General features: G+C 44.4%; 1 protein-coding gene across 1 annotated transcript in view; it reads right to left on the bottom strand.

The window, feature by feature from the left end:
- RASGEF1A (RasGEF domain family member 1A) overlaps positions 1-17,804 on the bottom strand; it is an 84,014-nt gene that overhangs the window by 17,165 nt on the left and 49,045 nt on the right. Inside the window, exons 3-7 of the mRNA XM_086922419.1 lie at positions 16,745-16,873; positions 6,212-6,349; positions 4,009-4,230; positions 2,839-2,913; positions 1,349-1,444 (exon numbers count right to left, since the gene is read on the bottom strand). Of these exons, the coding sequence (XP_086778545.1) occupies positions 1,349-1,444; positions 2,839-2,913; positions 4,009-4,230; positions 6,212-6,349; positions 16,745-16,873 (660 nt within the window). The remainder of the gene's footprint in view (positions 1-1,348; positions 1,445-2,838; positions 2,914-4,008; positions 4,231-6,211; positions 6,350-16,744; positions 16,874-17,804) is intronic.

Raw genomic sequence — 17,804 nt, 5'->3', positions numbered from 1 at the left:
TTCCCAGGTGAGTCTAGTAACATTCAGAAGGCTGCCGAGGGGGGAAGAAGCAACATCCTTGTGGACATGTTTGTGGGGGGTTTATATAGCACAAACTCGACCCGAAGGTACCAGAGTGCTTTAGATGAGCACCAGTTGCATTACAGACCGACACATTCATTTTGGTAGGCACGGGGAGATTAAGTGATTTGCCTAGAATCACAGAATGTTGAGCATCCCTGCCGAGACTCGAACCAGTTTCCCCAGCTTCGAGGTCGACCGCTCTAGCCGTTAGGCTACCAGCGTCAATGCAGCTCACATCTGCCACTGGCTTGATCTTTAAAGCGATGGGGAGTGTACATTTCCACATGGTTTGTGCTCGCTGTCAGGCCCCTGCCTGTGCGGTATCTTACATTGTACATGGTGCGTTTCGCTGCTTTCAGGGGTGCCTTTCTTTTATCATCGCCCATCAACGCCGATGAGCTTCAAACCCGGTGACAACCGAATCGGATTGTTGACCATGGAGTTCTGGATTTCTAAGGCTATCAGAGTAACGCATAGGCTAGTAGTGACTTAAGCTACCTGTGATGCCGATTGTCTAGTGTTCCCCAGTGAGCTCATTTGCAAGGAAATGTATGCCTGGATTCTTAGGGGGCTGGGTGGAGGACGCAGGTGCATGGTGTCTGGATGACGTGAACAGGGAAGTGTTATTTAGTCGGTTTAATGCCTTGGGAATCTGTAGTCTCTAAAGTGTTACCTTCCTCTGTTTTAAACACTTGCCCGAGAAGAGCCACCGAAGAAAAACATAGTTGAAACACGGAGTATATTTAGGGCCACTGGAATAATGCGATTATGCAGCCACGTCGCTTTTCGCATCATTATAGATTTGCCAGAAAATCCCCCATCTGCTGCATAATTTGCAGATACTAATCCCCCCCCCCAAAAAAAATCATTGTTTCTAGCTCAAACGGTTCAAAAGTTACTAGAGGCGCAGCGATAGGTGTTGCCGCACAGTGCACAGTGAACGGTCCTTTCCAAAGTTTGAATGGTCACATTATTGGATGCTTATTGATATATTTAAGTGTTGAACTGAAATAAATGAGATGCAACCAATGCCCAGACAGTGTTAACAAGTGTAAAAATGACAAAATAATGACATAATACAATCATAAAATGTGCTGGATTACGCTACATAATTTGGCTTTTCCGGGCCGCATAATTTAATCAACCCCACCTCATAATTTGGCAAACAATGCCAGATAATTCCAGTGGCCCGGGTATATTTCATGACAACGGTCCTACGCGCGTGACCTGTGACATCGCAAGGACAGTCAAATGTGCGCAAACACACTCTTACGTTTGAACTCACCCGGCAGATCTCAGTGGCTACTAGCATACTGAGGCAGTTAAACCAGTTGTCGTACGCCTCCAGGTTGTAGGTCTTTCCCATGTCTGTACTCCGGCACTGGAAAGGGAGAAGAGAGGGGTGTAAACTAAAGTAATACAGATGCAGACATTGCCTACCAGAGCCTTTTCACCATCAGAGTGTCTGGTAATCTGCACTGTGCAAAGCTAGTGAGTTGCACCAGGCCACACTGTATCAGACGACATCAGCCAATCAGGGTCTTTAGACAAGAGTGCTGTGCATGCCGGGGTTTTTGCACCCACAGTTCCAATGGAAGAGGGACAATTTCGAGTTACTGAATGGAAATGATTGTTGTTTAAAAGCCTGGCACTAGCTGGAGGGGGTGACACGAGACACTGAACCACGAAGCACATATACACAGAACAGAGCGTCGAAATATATCAAAGAGAGGGTGGGGAGACAAGAAACTCAAAGTAAAATAAGTTCAAATAAGTGGGGGGACGCCGTCCACCCGCGTTGTACCCCGACTCGAGCCCTGGTGCGGGGGTATAGGTCAGAAGTATAGAAACAGATTTCGGTAAAGGGGGATGAGATGAGAAAGACACGTGAAGAAAAGATTGTGTACGGAAAAGAGACAGAAAGTGACAAAGAAAAGAGCAAGAAAAAGATAAGCTAAATATGAGCTCAGATACATATATATTTTTTTAATTGTGCAGTGTAATATTACATAAATAGCGATTACAGGGCTTTGCAGATATAGCATTTTCTTGTTTTTTCTTACACATTTTTTTAACTTACACTGCTTCTCTCACCACTTTGTAGAATACAAAGGAAAAATGGAAATCACACATGGAAACTGCACTCGCACGGGGGGGGGGGGGGGCGGAGACACGAGACTGAGGGAAGAAAGCGAGAGACGCATGAGCAGACAGTGTTGATCCATGTAGAAACACAAGGGGTAAAGCATGACATACACAGTCGACCGTGAAGCAAGACAATTGACCAAGACGCAAAAAAAAGATTTTATCATTATGAGGACCCCTTTGGTTCAAAGTGTGTGTTCCAAATTAATGTACAAATACAGAATGACAACTGGACTATCCTATTCTGTGGAATTCAACCTCAATTTTCTTTTGAATGTCAATTCGAACATGTCGACTCCTTTCAGTCAATTCTCTTATCAAGGTTTACTTTAAAATGTCCACAACAAGGAGACCCAGGGCTTTAAATTGGGTGAAAAAACTGGAGGGTCTCTCAAAGGGGCGTGGCCAATGTAATTAAGGGTGTGGCTTAAAAACACTTAAGCTAAAAAATCCACGCTTAGCGTAGTGTGCCGCCCGACTTGTATTTAGCTGTTTCTATCGTTGCCAAGAATATGATTTTTCAAATTCAGTTAAACCAGTCTGGGAATAACCTCACTCCCTTGAGAGTTCCTGGAGTCCACTCACTGTCAGGCGCACATGTTAGCAGACATTACTGTTGCATGTACATACCTTATGGTTATCCAGCGAGTCCATGTGGCACACGATCTGCATCAAATCCTCTGGATAGATGTTCCTCAGCCGTTCCTGAAGGCCAAGGAGAAAAAGTTAATCATAGTTCTAAGTGCAGATTCCACAGTCAAGTATTAACACACCAGAAAGATGATCGCCAGGCATGACCTCCAAAGATGGACGCTTATGGCACAAGTGTCAAGATTGGGCACTCTTGGTGGGCCCTGGACGCCTACAATTATGGATGGTATCAGCACATGAACAGGGCGTGTATTGTAACTGATGCCTACTGTGGCCAATAGGAAGCTATGAAATGATCAATAGAAAGCCTGTGTATGCAGCACACCTTTGTATGAAATGCGGACATGATAACCAGCTGTGCTCCATCCTCAGCCCTGCTGTGTGATACATGGTTTGCTCGCATATTACATGCCCACATGGTGAAAAGCCGCTGTCAGGCAGTGAGCTGGAAACCCTGGCACCTAACATGTTTCCAGCTCATTAGTGAACGCCATTTAAACCAACCTAGGACACTGGAGGGGACTCCAAATGAGTTCCGTTTCGTTGTTGGGGAGAGCAAGTGTCTGGTTAGGCAGGGCTGGGAGTCTACAGACACGGTGTCTGAGCTTCCATGGCCGCGCCAAGACCCAGCCCATCTCTCCACACAATCACATGGTGACAATTTATGTAAGGTTGTTATCTGTACAACCAGCACACCCCAAAGGAACTGCATCTCCTCAATGCCGGCAATGTCCGATTACTCCCAGTCCAACATACAACTCCCGGACATCCTGCCCGAGGTGGATGGAGTAGGAGTCAATGTTTTACAGTGGAAATTACATGATAAAGGCTCCCACAGGCAGAATAATATCTGGATGTCTAAAAAAATTAAAGGGCATGCAACCTAGGATGAAGGCGGTACCAAAGTCCAAGATACCAGTGTCTTGTGAAAGTCAAACCTAGAGGTTTCAGATTTCCCTCTATAGTCCTGAAGGTCTGGAGAGCTAGATCACACACCTCAAAACTAAGGCCCTTTATACAGTACCCTGAAACTCCAGGTCCCACCACAGGTTCCAGACGTTGAGCAGGAGGATCTAGAACCCTCTCCAGAGACCCCCCAATTCTGGTTAAGACTAAACCTCGAAATCCCAATTTTTCCTGCCGCCTCACCAGCTCGATGTAGGTCAGCTGCTGCGCCAGCACAGACGGCTCGCTGCACAAGCTCAGGACGTCCTTCTGCGCGGACTGGGGCTTGTTCTTCATGATCGTGCCCTTGTCGGGAACAGGCTGCCGGATTTTATCCCGAATGTCCTGAAACTGACCACGAATCGCGAGCGCCCGCATCAGAGATTGCGTCATCTGAGAGATAGTCTTCTTCACTGTGGCATTCTCCTGTGGGTAGGTGAAAGGAGAAAAGAACACGGATAAGAAGCCACAGATAAACACCAAACAGAGCCATCTTCCCATACATGGCCAATCCAACACACTTGCTATCTATTGTGCTTTTAAATTGTCATGTATTACAAAACACACACGCACTCTAAAAAAATTAAGACTTCAGTCTCATGAAAGAATGACTACTGGAGTAATAGAGACCTACATTATCAAAGCGGAGTCTTTCTCAAGTTAGTGATCCAGAAAAGATGAGTTCTCTTTAAAAGTGGTGAGACGTTTACTTCAAGAATTAGTTCCCCATTCACATGACTAATAACTGCTGAGATCATGTGACCAACTACTTGATTAAAGCAAAATCTCCAGTCTCAGGATCCCAGAAGCTTAGTCAATAAAGCTGCAACTGTTGCCTTCCTAGACAGAAGGCGTCCATTTTGGGGGCGGGGTTGACTGGACCACTTTCTTATCCCTAACTGTAGTCAAAACTGTCAACAGCGAAACTCAAATCCTTCTTCGCATGTGCCAACGGTACTATTTATCATATGTTTGTGGTATCGCTTCCTCTCACCGCTTCCACGCTGCTGAAAAACCTGTTCCCCAAGCTCCCATGACACTTCAAAAACAAAGCACTTGTGCTCCTGCTGGCTCCAGCAATGCTCGCTGACCTATAAATAGCCCAACAACGTTTCTGAAGTGTAAATGGTATTTCGCAGCTGCCTCCGGGTAGTTTCTGACCCCAATAACGGATGAGAGAAGGCAGAAGAGGAGGAGAGGTCTCGGTTATTTATCAGGAGGCACTTTTACTCTAACAGAAACGATTCCATCACTATACAACAAGGTGACATTTTAAATGTCACTTTAAACACTAAGCAAGTAATTTCAAGTAACTGTATTTAGGTCTATCTTGACCCCTCCCAGATTCACTTGACCTTCTAAAAGAAGACTGCAAAGATGTGTTGAATGTAAACAAAACACTGAAGTGCTGGGCGGGGTGGACACTTAAAAAAAAAATGTTATCCCCGTTTGAAATTTGTAATAAAATGACAAGAAAGACAATCTAACCACAATGGCTTGAATTACTAAACATTGTTCAGAAAGGAGGTCGGGGGAGGGGTGTTGGAGAACATGGCGGACGTCAATGATCGCTGCGTGACTGGATGTTTTGGATTCAGCCAGGTTGGGCAGACTACAGGTATCTTGCAGAACTTATATTTTGCTTAGAGTGTAGGGACCTGGCACCCATGAATGTGACGAGTCACGGATGGGCAGGAGGTTTGTGCGAGGTAGGAACACTTGTCAGTACATGCTGTGTACACTTTCTGGAATAGATGGCTCTTACTAAGGGGCAGATTGGATGTGCCTAGGGTAGCGACTTTCCCATAAGCCTTTTGGGCCTGTTAGGCCATACAAGTTTCAAAGTATGACACCAGAAGTTTATTCATAACTGGTAGCATACTATCCACTCATGTAAAGCACACTGGCTGGAACTGGCCATGCAGACATGTACACACCGCAACCACCATCCAGTTTGCCTAACATGTGGGGCTCTAAACAGTGCTCAATTTCTACCAGTGGTGGACACAACCACTGGTTTTTAGTGACTGTGACTTATTTTCATCAAACTCTGAATTAAAGACACAGAAAATGATACCAAAGGGAGAAAGTTGGTGGAAGAGAGTGATAGGAAAACTGTGAGAAAGCAGGGATGAAAAAGCACCTGAAAGTATTGGGTTAATGAGATAAAAGTGTAGCGAAGTAGAAGAAAGAGGCATGATGAGGAGTGAAGACCAGACACCCTTGATATTCGGTAACACTGGTTTTCGGTAGCACCACAGCAGGCTGCTAAGAAAATCTTTGGTCCCCTGCACTTACATTTTTTTTTATTAAGCACTGATACCATAGTTGTGCCTAGCCGCCCAGCATCCATCACATTTCATACTCTAGGGCACATTATCCCAGGGTCCTGCGAGGTGGCATGTACCTCATCGCACTGTGTGATCCTGTGTGCAATCTCTTTTAGTTCCCTCATGCTCTTCTCGTCCTGGAAGTCATATGGGAAGGTCTCCGTCCACTCCTTCAGCAATTGAATGATTTTGGCAGCAAAGGACTTGAGCTTGGCCTGTGGAGATAAGAGCAGCAGGTTTAGACACACTGTTGGGGTCACTGATTTCAACTTAACAGAAATGGTCATGAAGCAATGAAAACCTATACAAAATGTATGTGTAAATATATCAAAACAAATCACTGGAGGAATTTTACTTTCAAGTCTTTGAATATTTTTTCACATTTTAAATAAAACTACGGACTAATCTCATATTTTTAGGAACTAGCCAAATGCCTAATTATAGTTATTTATACGAATATAACACTTGGTAGAAAATAAAAAATAAACATTTTACTTTTTCGTTACAGTGACGTAGAGCGAGAATACATTAATTCATTTTTGATTGTATGTCCTACTCTATGCTCCTTGTAAAAAACATACATTCACCAGACAATAAAACTCATTAAAAACACAGGTAAATCTCCATAAAATCAACCTTTCAATTATAAAATATGTGATATACACATATACTGAAGTTTTTCAGCTGAACCATCAACTTGAATGCCAATATACTGCCTTCAATCAGGCTATTCTTTCGGCGGCCCATTTCACAGAACTGGCTACAGGCCTTTCTCGGGGCTGCATTAAGCACATAGTCAATTATTGTTAAATTATACAATGTTTCTTTTTAAGGAAAAAAAAAACACAAATACCCTTAGCGGAATTTTAACCGACTAAGATGGAATAGGTAAAAAGAGATAACCCACTCACTCTAGTTGTCTCCTCCTCAGACTGTGCCACGTTTGTGATGAAACCATGTGGAAAAGCTGAAGGTTGTATATGGAAGGAACTCTAAAGAAGTACAACAGAGATCTGATGGTTTTAGAAACTATCCCACTCCGGAAAGGAGTGACTTGGGACGTGCGCGTAGCCTTTCATGATAACACATTAAATCTGGTGGCAATCTAGTGTAGCATAGGCAATTCACACAGACACAAAATCTGTGTGCATTATTTGGTCATATTTTACAAAAGTAGGGCAATTTCATAGTATATATGGTGACTATTGACAGTGATTAGTTAGTATATTTCAAAGTGATGGGGCATTTACATGATTATGTCGGGGTATAGCAGAATCAACTTATTTTTACTTGCTATTGCACTAAAGATAGCTAGAATATAGCTTTTCATCAATAGATGGATCCTAAAATGTGTGCCGAAAATATACATTTTCGGTGGTAGAGGAAAATGGGTTAAAAGATTTAGTTTCTACGGTTGCTAGCAATCTCCAGCTTCGTCACAAGCTCGCTTGCTGTCTGCAAGATTGATAATTTTAGGGATACAATGACGGTGGGTAGGCCCTACCACAGAAATACTGCATGAGGCTCATTACCAAATCCACGCATAGTGCCAAGAAACACCCTGTGGTAGCTTTTAAACTGAGTATTCCAAAAGCACAGGTGAAGAAGGATAAAAGCAACTGTGTGTTTCTTTGCCCACGATCACAAACGGTGCCAATGGTGAACAAGGATTAATACACCTGATCAGTCACCCTCAATAATCTGGAGAAAGAGGACGCAAGTGTGTAGTACGTGGTTGGAAAGAAGGCTCTAATCAGGGCTTTAAGTGGGATGAAAAAAACGGGTCGGTCTCTCAAAAGGGCGTGGCCAATGTAATTAAGGGCGTAACTTAAAAACACGCAAGGTAAAAATCTGTGCTTAGCATAGTGTGCTTCCCAAATTGAATTTTGCTGTTTCTGTCATTGCATCTAGATATATAATGCAACAAGTAACATCATACCTACAACAAGTCAGAATGGTTGTTAGTTGCATAAGATAAATAAGCAGCAACTGTGGCTTGTATATAATATTGAAAAAGCTTCCATCTAAAGCCATGATGACACCACGACGATGTTGCTGCGCCAGACTTACAAAAAGAGAAGGGAAATCCAGAGAGAAAAGGACTCTTAACCCCTTTGCTGCAGCGGCAATTCCGCCGCAGCGCTAGGGGGGAGGGGGGGGCCGCGCGGTGCTCCCATGCTCGTGACGGAACTGCTCCGTCACGCGACTCTGGCGCGCTGTGCTTGTGACGGAGCGGTTCCGTCACGGCCCCGCCCACTCAATGGAACGTCCAGGCGCAGGCGCGAAATCAGGGCCGCGCAGGCGTGCCGAGCGAGCCATGACGTAACCGCTCCGTCACCAGCACAGCGCGACCGAGGCTGGTGATGAAGCGCTTCCGTCACCAGCATGGGAGGGGTTAAAGGATTTCCTTTTCCCTAGAACGCTCATCTGGCATTAAATCATGCCATAACTTCTCCACGAGTGAAAAGTGAGCAGGCACACATCGATGTGCCTGCTGTCACTGCAGTCCGGAAAAAAACGGGACGCCTTTGCAAGGGCACAAAACAGCCCGACAGAGACCCGTTTCGAGGCCCCCTGAAAATGCTGTGCCAATGGCTAGGGGCAGAAAGTTGCACCTAAATTGTTGTTGTTAAGTTTTAGACGTGCAGTGTGGGCATGGCACGACGCCAATGAGCACGCAACAGTTACAATGTTCGTAGTTTAAAATTTGGAGATAGTTGTCAAAAGTAGAGGTGTGCAGCCCGCTTAAATATGAACTTTCAGAATACTAACATGTGCCCATCTCGGCTTCAGCAGTACTTGTGACTGTGCGATAACTATCCAGTGCATTTTTTAGGTTTAGTCTGGCCAGCGTACTGTGTTGCTCTGAGAGACATGCTGTACTTAGGTAGGGACTTGAAGCTCTGCCCACTCTCCACCCACATTTTTCATTGACTTGCGTCATTGTCCACTGTAAACTGTGGCTGTTCACTGGTCAAGAGGCTTAGTAGTCCCTCCTTAGTACTGACTTGTCTCATTTTGTAACCTCCCATGGCGACACCCCCTGTTAAGTTTGTTGTTGCTCAGTAGGCTTTAAATTACAGCCTCTGAGCACTATTTTCTCAAACAGATTTGACCTGCCTGCTGTTGCAGGCAGGACACGCTCTCTCTTAATGCTTTTTAAAAAAATGTATAACACATTTGCAATGCAACAGGTTTTGCGTTCGCAATAGTTTAACCACTTAGCTACAGCCGGAATGCCCCCGCTGTGTGGGAGAATTTCACGCGAGCGCTGTTCGGACGGCCCCCGGCCGTCCTCCGCACATATCCACCGTGACGTCAGACGGCCGGGGGACGTCCGATGCACCAAAGCTGTTAAGCTATTAGCATTGCAAAGTATCATGTTCTTTTATTGATCTGTTTTAACACTTAAATAAAAGGCATTGTCATTTACAATGCCAATAGCTCAAACTCTCATAATTGCGAGACCTATTGCATTGCAAATGCTGGTTTAATAAATACTGTGGGTACACAATGACCCCGGTTCCTCTTCACTGGTTAGACACAGACAAATTGGGCTTGCCGGATTCGGCCTCTTCACTTGTTCAAAGATTCAAAGTGTAAACTTGGTATTGAGAAGGCAGGCCGTGTAGTGCTTTTGGTATCCAATGCAAGTCTGCAAACAAATTTATGAGCACTAAATAATAATATAAAATGGTGACTCACTTCTCTGGCCGCCAAGAGGTTGGTTCGACCTCTAATATGCCGCTGGCTCTGCTGTGAAGACTTCATGTTACACACAGACCGCAGCTGCAGTAACAGAGTAGGAATCGCCCATAACAGTGCAGTGACGTGAGTCGCCAAAGCCCAGATATTTCATGTTGCTCTTTTAGAAGTACTGTTTGATACTACACAGAAGCAGATAATTCGGGCCTTCAGCACGGACAAAGAGGCAGCATCTGGCCACTTTTAGAGTGCTGCTTCCAGGTTGTCTCGGTGATGGTGGTTGTATAGAAATAGTTTACGTAAAGCCCTCCTCAACTCTTAAAGAAACAAGTTAGCCAATAAAAATTGACGTTCTCTGTGCCACTTCTAGGGCCGTTTACTTAGCAGAGTCAATTAACTATTAAAGTGAAAGCGGAAGGGACGCGCACACACACTGGTGCAATAGTGATACCCAGTGGTTCCCCATGGTATGGCATTGGCCAATTCCCAGAGAGGCGCACACAAGCGAGTGTAGTAGCAGTGACGCCTACTGGTCAGTAAGAGAATACTACAGATGGAAGTCGGCAAGGAGTTTAAGTGGTTCCCAAGGCTGTAATTGGACATTGGCGTAAACAGTAATGGGGGACTGTACAGCACTGCGTACATAACCTCTGCAAATACAAAGTACTTGGGTAAAAAATTAACAGGGCAAGAAGACCAGTGTTTTTGGCACATACAGCAAAGCACATAATGGCCCACACAGGGTAATGACCAAATCATAATACTTACACTAATCCATAACTGTATCCAACTGGCTACTAGCCAATATATTCCTTTACTAAACACATTAGTCTACTCCTAGTCTGCACTATTTGGTATCACTCATATCTAAAGAATATGAAGCACAACCAAATTCAATATCAAATACACAACTTTGACGCTGGTCAACAAAAACCTTAAAACTGTTAAAGGGCCTCTAGAAAATACATTATAGAAATGCATTTAACCATATATATTTTTTGAATTACTAACTAACCCCAAGAGCCATACATGAATGGATTAAAAGTGCCAAAGCCAGACTCTGAAAGAAAAAAAGCTAAAAAGGTTAACCTATAAAACTATGAAACCTCGCGCCTGGGTGCCAAGACTCCCCTCAAGCCACAACACAGGAGTAAGACCCCTGGTTTCCCCGAGCACGCCAAGGCCTCTGCCTTCGCTCTGCCTGGCAGTACCATCTCTGGAACTAAAGCTTGGGCACAGTCAGGAAGAGGGGTTATTGGTTAACATCATCCACATATTATCTCCTGGGCCCCATGCTAGTTTGTAAACAAGATGTTCTCGTGGAGGACAATGTGATAACTGCTAGATCAGGGCAGGCAGCCAACATTGCCGTCCTCGTGTCTCTGACAGGAAGCTGCAACGAGCCCTTAGCCTCTGGTGACGCACGCAGCGGTGGTGATAACAGCAGCAGCTAGTGGTTAGTTACAGCACAGAGCACAACAGCTGCAGCAGTGTGATGGTGCCACTGGCTTTAACCCGGCTAGCCCATGTGGCGGCATCACTTCGTTTGCATTTGCAGCACGCCGGCAGTTGGTGCCTATAACTTACTCGGTTTTGCATCCATCTGACTTTCAGACGAACAGAGAAACGTATGGAACAATTTATGCTTCTAACCAAACACAAACAAGAAACAAATTCCACTAAAATGTGTAATCAGTCATTTCATTGTGAAGTTTTGTATTCTAAGTGCTATTCTGTTCTTACAAATAGAATATATATCAGCCTTTTTGAAAATTACTTCACAACTTGCATAACGTTGCTGGCATCAATTTATTGTAAACCGAAATAAAGCCACAACACTGAAAAGAACATATATCCGTGCGTACCGTGCAGGTAGTCCTAAAGTGGTTTCCTAAGATGAATAGTAACAAGCCTTACTCATAACTCCATGTATTTGTTCGTCATTCTTTTGGGATAATAAAACTAGTGGTTATTAACAAGTGATGTTTAAATCATCACTTATTAAGACCTACGAAATAATTTAAAGTGTTCTTGATGTCACATACAGACGAACGTTAATAAAAAATGCTTTCTTTGCCTTCATTATACGTATTCCTAGGTCATAATATGAAAAGTGGCAATCTAATGTAGACATTTCTAAATCAAACCATTCTCACTTCCAAAATTGAGGTGAACCTAGCAGATATGTGCACATTTAGCATGTAGAAACAGTAATTTGGACTAGCGTAAAAAAAGAGCATTATGCAGGGTGTCATGCAATGTGCGCTGGTCCATCCAGGCCGATTGCCATGTAATATGCTTTTTATTACCAAGTTTGAGCATGGGGGGGGGGGTCTATGACTCACAAGAAGCTAAAATGGTCATGAGGCCTCTAGTTTCTCAGCAGTTGTAAGGAATATTTCATTCATCTAGATCCATGTTTTATGTCATTTTGCTTTTTACATATGCAGCAGTTATAATACAAGGTATTTAACAAGAGCACAAGCGATTTTTATTTGGTGCAGAGAGTTTTAGGAAATTAAAAGTGATATGTATTGTTAAGATATGTTCAAACTGTTCATATTCGTTTTCAGAAATATCTTGATTCTTCTATAACCTCACCCAACGTGTCCACAGTTGCAACCAAGTCCCTGCCAGCCGAACCTTCTCCAAAACCTCCATGCACCACATCAAGGTTCCAAACATTCAGCTTGCTCTACCCTCCACCGGAGGTCGCTTCGTGATGACCAGTGTGTTTTTCTCCATTCAAGATCGTGCTCCAACATCACTCCACGAACTAGACAGGTAAGACGCCAGTGGTGTCCTCTGAACCCCCAGCCGTACGCAAAATTGAATATTCCAAATATATATCCAAAATGTTTAATGTTTGTAATGGTCTTCACCAAAATAACTATCTAACGGTTTTGTGGATATAGCCATGGTGGGCAGGAGCCCGTAAACATTAACATTTCTTGTAAACCTGTTCCTTTTGGTCAATCGGTAGGTATCCATGCTACTTTGAAAACTACAGAGCCTTGAGGTGTAGCTGGAGACCACCGCCGGAGACCGTTGACGAAATAGCTAGTCTTGGTCTGTACAGCTCCACCCCTCTTATAACATTCAGCTGGGCCATGCATTAGCAGAGCAAACACAAGGAGATGATGGAGGGAGCACTGAAACTTTTCAGACACTCACCCCCAGTCACAGATCTGGGTTGAATCCATCATCGCTCTTTAGCTCACTTCACCACCCCAGGTCAAACCCAGCCAAACGCAAATCAGTCTTCACCCTGTGCCTCATGGGAGCAGTCCAGCGCCAACTGCCAAGCCAGGTCTGCCCTGGACTGGAAACGAGCACCCTGGGACCAGTTTCAGGGTAACACCCCTCATCAGCAAGGCTAGCTTGAATCCAGTGGCAAAGTGAGCAAGTCTGAACTGGAGTTGTGAAGTGAGCTAAAGAACGATGATGGATTCAACTTAGATCTGCGACTGGGGGCGAGTGTCTGAAAAGTTTCATCGCTCCGTCCATCATCTTTGTGTTTACCATGCACAAGTAGAGCCTAAAGTTCATTGCAGAACGATTGGAGCACCCCATCTGAGCATCACTCATGACGCCTAAGCTTCTCCCACGAAGGCAACTCTATAAATTCCAATCAGGCTCAGTAAATGGGGTAGCATATGCAAATACTGCTCGACCTCTCCTACATTGCTTCACTCCCTGCTTAAGTGCAGCAAAAGGTTTGATACAACATTCAATATTGCCCTCCCCAATCCAATGCACGACACCGAAACTCTTTCCCATATAAATTTCTTTTTAAACTCATCCACTCGACTAACCAGTCACAACAAAGTGATTAGCCGCTTACTCGTCCACCCAGCAGCACTTTGACCCCTCAGAGAAAAGAGGAGCCACACAAATGTTAGAACTCAAGATGCGAGGCCACTAGCTGCGTTAAAAAGCACTCAGCTTCATAGACAGGATTGCATTCCCAATTTATAACCCCCCTCCTCCTCGTGCAGCGGGAAGTAAGTGGTTCATTCCATCTCGCGCGCGAGCGCTCCTCTTTTGGAAATGAAACAGGTGCCACCGTGGTCCGTGTGAAGGATGCATCTCTGGATAGTTTCTTTGTAACAAAGCCAAGAGGTGTGAGTCACAGGCCTCGGAACGTGCTTAGGACAGACAGGGGGACGGGCAGTATGTCTGCTCCCAACCGCAGCCTGACAGCTGTTGGCTCAGCGCGCGCCGGAGTGCAGAGGCCGGAATGCAGTTGAAGTTGCGCAAGAACGCAAAGCAGCCGAGCACGGGGGCTTGAACGTGAGAGCGCACAGGCAGAGGTCAGCACCGCGACTCCTGCGTCACAGCAGCGCGCCGTGATGACGTCCGAGGTCGAGGAATGATTGAAATGGTCGTAAGGAGCCCAGAACCGCGGAGCCGCGCCAAGGCCTGTTCACCCAGAAAGAATGCCAGCCCACTGCGCCAACTCGATTCAAAAACATAATAAATGTTTTAGAGCCCTGTTTGTGGCCGGGGTTCATATATAGCGCTGGTAGAGATCAGAGCCCCGTAGACTGGCAGAGAAAAAAAAAACATAATTCTGCAAAGTTTGCTTAGTGCCCCTGCAGCCATAAATGTCAACTTCTGAAAGTTTAAGATCCTCAAATATAGTTAAGGGTGAGTGGCGATCCTTACTTTTACGAACCTTTCAAATTACACCCTTCGAGTTTTGTTATTAACTGTAAGCACGGAGAGGGAACTTGCAATAACAATGTGAAGGATATAAAAGCCTGGTAGTGGTATAAATGTGAAAATTAACTGTTGTCCTTTTTGCGGCAACTGATTTTTGCAATTGAAAAAAATCGTGCACAAAATGTCTAGTTCCATATGCAGGTCAAAGTTGTTGTTTTAACAGTGTTTGTTGAAGACGGCCCATGCATTTTTGCAACGAAACAGACCCAGTTAGCCAGGGAGAGAGAGACTGCGTATTTTGAATTTCGATTGACCGAGCAAGCTCCCGATTTTGGACATGAGATTTTGCTCTGGATGACAGTTCATGGCTCACGTGCATATAGGCACCCTTAACAGACCTTCTGGCCTCCTCCTACTGGACGTGTCTAAAGGATGCTGAAAAGTATTTTGTGGTTCCGACAAGAGGAAGTGGTGACTTTACTGGTGAATTATTAGCACCCGTTTCCTCATAATCCCGATTAAGGCATGATCACTTATTGAGAGAAAGACAATATTACCAGATGAGCGTACATTTTCTCTCTTGACATGACATTAATTACCCAGCTTCACCCCAAAAATGACACAACTTGTAACCTTGCAATGCCTCCTTTCTTTTTCTAGGATTTTATAAATTGCACTTTCATAGTTAATTTTTCTGTAACACAACTACTGAGTAGCATTGAAAATGGTGCCTTTTAGTAAACCGAACTACCCATGCACCAATCATAAGGTTACAAGATAAAACGGAAAATAATTTATATTAGTAAGGCATCTCAGTGAGTCAAGGCACCAGTCAATAATGTAGGGATCATATATGTGGCTGTTATAAAATACACACAATTTCCCAACTCGATAAACTGTAATGTTTTAAAGTGCGTGAATCGACAATTGTGCAAGGGCCATGTGAAACTGACACTCTCCAAGAATGTCAACCGTGTCACCACACAAAAGCGAAGTTGGAGGCATGAAACGCACCAGTGTACCCACTCCTCACAAAGCAAAGCAGCCAGAGCAACAAGAAATGTTTGAAACATTTTGCAAAAACCCAAAAGAAACACACAGCACCAAAAGAACTTTCAGAGAGCAGTGTGCTGCTTTAAAACAATACTAAACACTAAATACACCTCTGTACCTACGCTGACAGTAGAACGTGTTGCATTGTAATACCATAGTTTGTTAGGTGGCTAAACCAAGCCACATTAAAGAGATTAAACCTACCAATGGCATACCATATGTCCATACCAATGACAGACAAGCAGCGCTAATCCAATACAGAGTGCCAAAGTCTCTGCACAGAACACTATGTGCCACACAGCCAAGATAGCTGCAAATATGTACATGCCACCAGTATCAGGTCTTCACGTACCAAGAGGTGCACATCTCACCTCTACGCCATCGTCTTTTCTATGGATCCACCATCGTTCCAAAGGTAAGCCCAATAGCAACGTGTCACTCTCTAAAGAACTTTTACAATACACTGACCTCCGGTCATCCACCCAGCATGGCCCAAACCAGATCTCATCCCCGCGTCATCAAATCTTCCGGCACATCCAAAAACAAAGAAAGTGCCCAAATCAATTAAAATGTCTAAGTTCTGCTTTAATCATTACACTTGCAAATGCTGCCACCCTGCCCCCTGTGGGCAAGTTCTCATGCCTCCCAAGGCCCAGATAAACAGTGATGCACACTTCACATGGACCAGAACAAGAGAAGCTTTGAGCTCTTGAACTGTCCACAAGCGAGACGTGGCCACATCCTTAGCAGATGCACAGGATAGAAATACTGTTAATATTACATTTAAAGTAATGCGGTTCTAAATGGGCAAAAAAGGATTGGTTACAGCACCCATTCTTAGATCATGCAACTTATGAGCTTTTGCTTGGACTCACCTTTGCTAAAAGGTGGCCTGTGAAAGTTGCACACTGCCCAGCCTTTTTTTTCTGGAGTGAAAATCCCCAATAACAGTCCGCACAGCAGCGGCATGGTTTACGGATAAGGGCACAGAGGCAGATCAGTGTGGGGAAAGCTTATGCCACTGCGGATCCTGATCTGGGAACATATTGAATAAGGTGACCTCAAATTTAGGCACTCGGTTTAGTACATCTAAAAAAAAAAAAAAAAAACCCACTACAGTACCACAACATAGCAAAATAAAATGGTAAGGAGGCTCTATTAGTGTTAAAGTAATTGTGTGCAGTTACCTTGTCAGCGTCTGCTCCCGTCTCCAGGTGCTGTTTTTGCTGGATGCAAATTTGACCCACTTTGGCCAGCAGCTCATGGGGGTGAATGAAGACGCGAGAGCTCAGGAGAAAGGTGAAGATGTAGGTCCGCTGCAGAACGGAAGAAATTAACAAAGCATCAGAATGCGAATCCATGCCTAGAACATTCCCTGCACAAACTACAATGAATAAACCCAAACCATAACCGGGGCCTTATTCACTTCTCAACTCCCACCACAACCTATTTCCAAGATAGCAGGCATTACTCCTAGCACCGACCACCAGTTATCACTAATATAGCAGGGACCAACACTCGTCACTCACTACAACCTATCCTGACACACCATGAATACACACTCCTCTTACCTACAACTGCCTACTCCCGGAGACAGTAGGGACATTGCATCAAGTGCACCCTACATCTGAGATATTAGGGATTCCCATACCTCCTACTTAAACTACAACCTACTCCAGAGGTATTCTTCATACTTGAACCATGGGGGACTTTGCCCAACTCCAGCAGAGCCTTGACACTGCTCAAAAACACTACCACCTTTAATGGCAGTAAGGCCCACTCACTTTCCGGTCACCCAGAACTAGCACGGCATTCGACACATCACACACTACTCCATTCACCAAGCGCTGGTGGCCCACAGTCGCTCCACAAACACATCAGTGCCTTCAACCAGCAACAGCAGTTTTTCGACACACAAAGCTAATGACACACACACACGTGTGTGTAGCTGTGATCAAGGATACCACATGCCAAATAATTAGTTGGTAGGCAGAACTTTTTTCCAGGTAAGGGAATGCCTCATACATTCAATGAATATACTGCCTATATTTAAGTCCCCTTCAGAGGGGTTTGAGGGGCACAGAGACCATTTTGGAGAGTCAGGAAATGCCTAAGCCCATGAAAGCCTCCAAAAAATAATTTTGAAGATTTTTGACCAAACTTAGAGACAAGCTTGAGTTTTTCCACTATAGCTCAACATTCAGCGTATTCTGGGGCACAGTGTACAAAATAAAAATCGACAGAACC

The sequence above is a fragment of the Lissotriton vulgaris genome, chromosome 5, assembly GCF_964263255.1.
Source record: "Lissotriton vulgaris chromosome 5, aLisVul1.2, whole genome shotgun sequence".
In the NCBI taxonomy this organism is placed as follows: domain Eukaryota; kingdom Metazoa; phylum Chordata; class Amphibia; order Caudata; family Salamandridae; genus Lissotriton; species Lissotriton vulgaris.
Note: the sequence above shows the minus strand (reverse complement) of the source record. Positions and strands in the feature narration are given on the sequence as shown.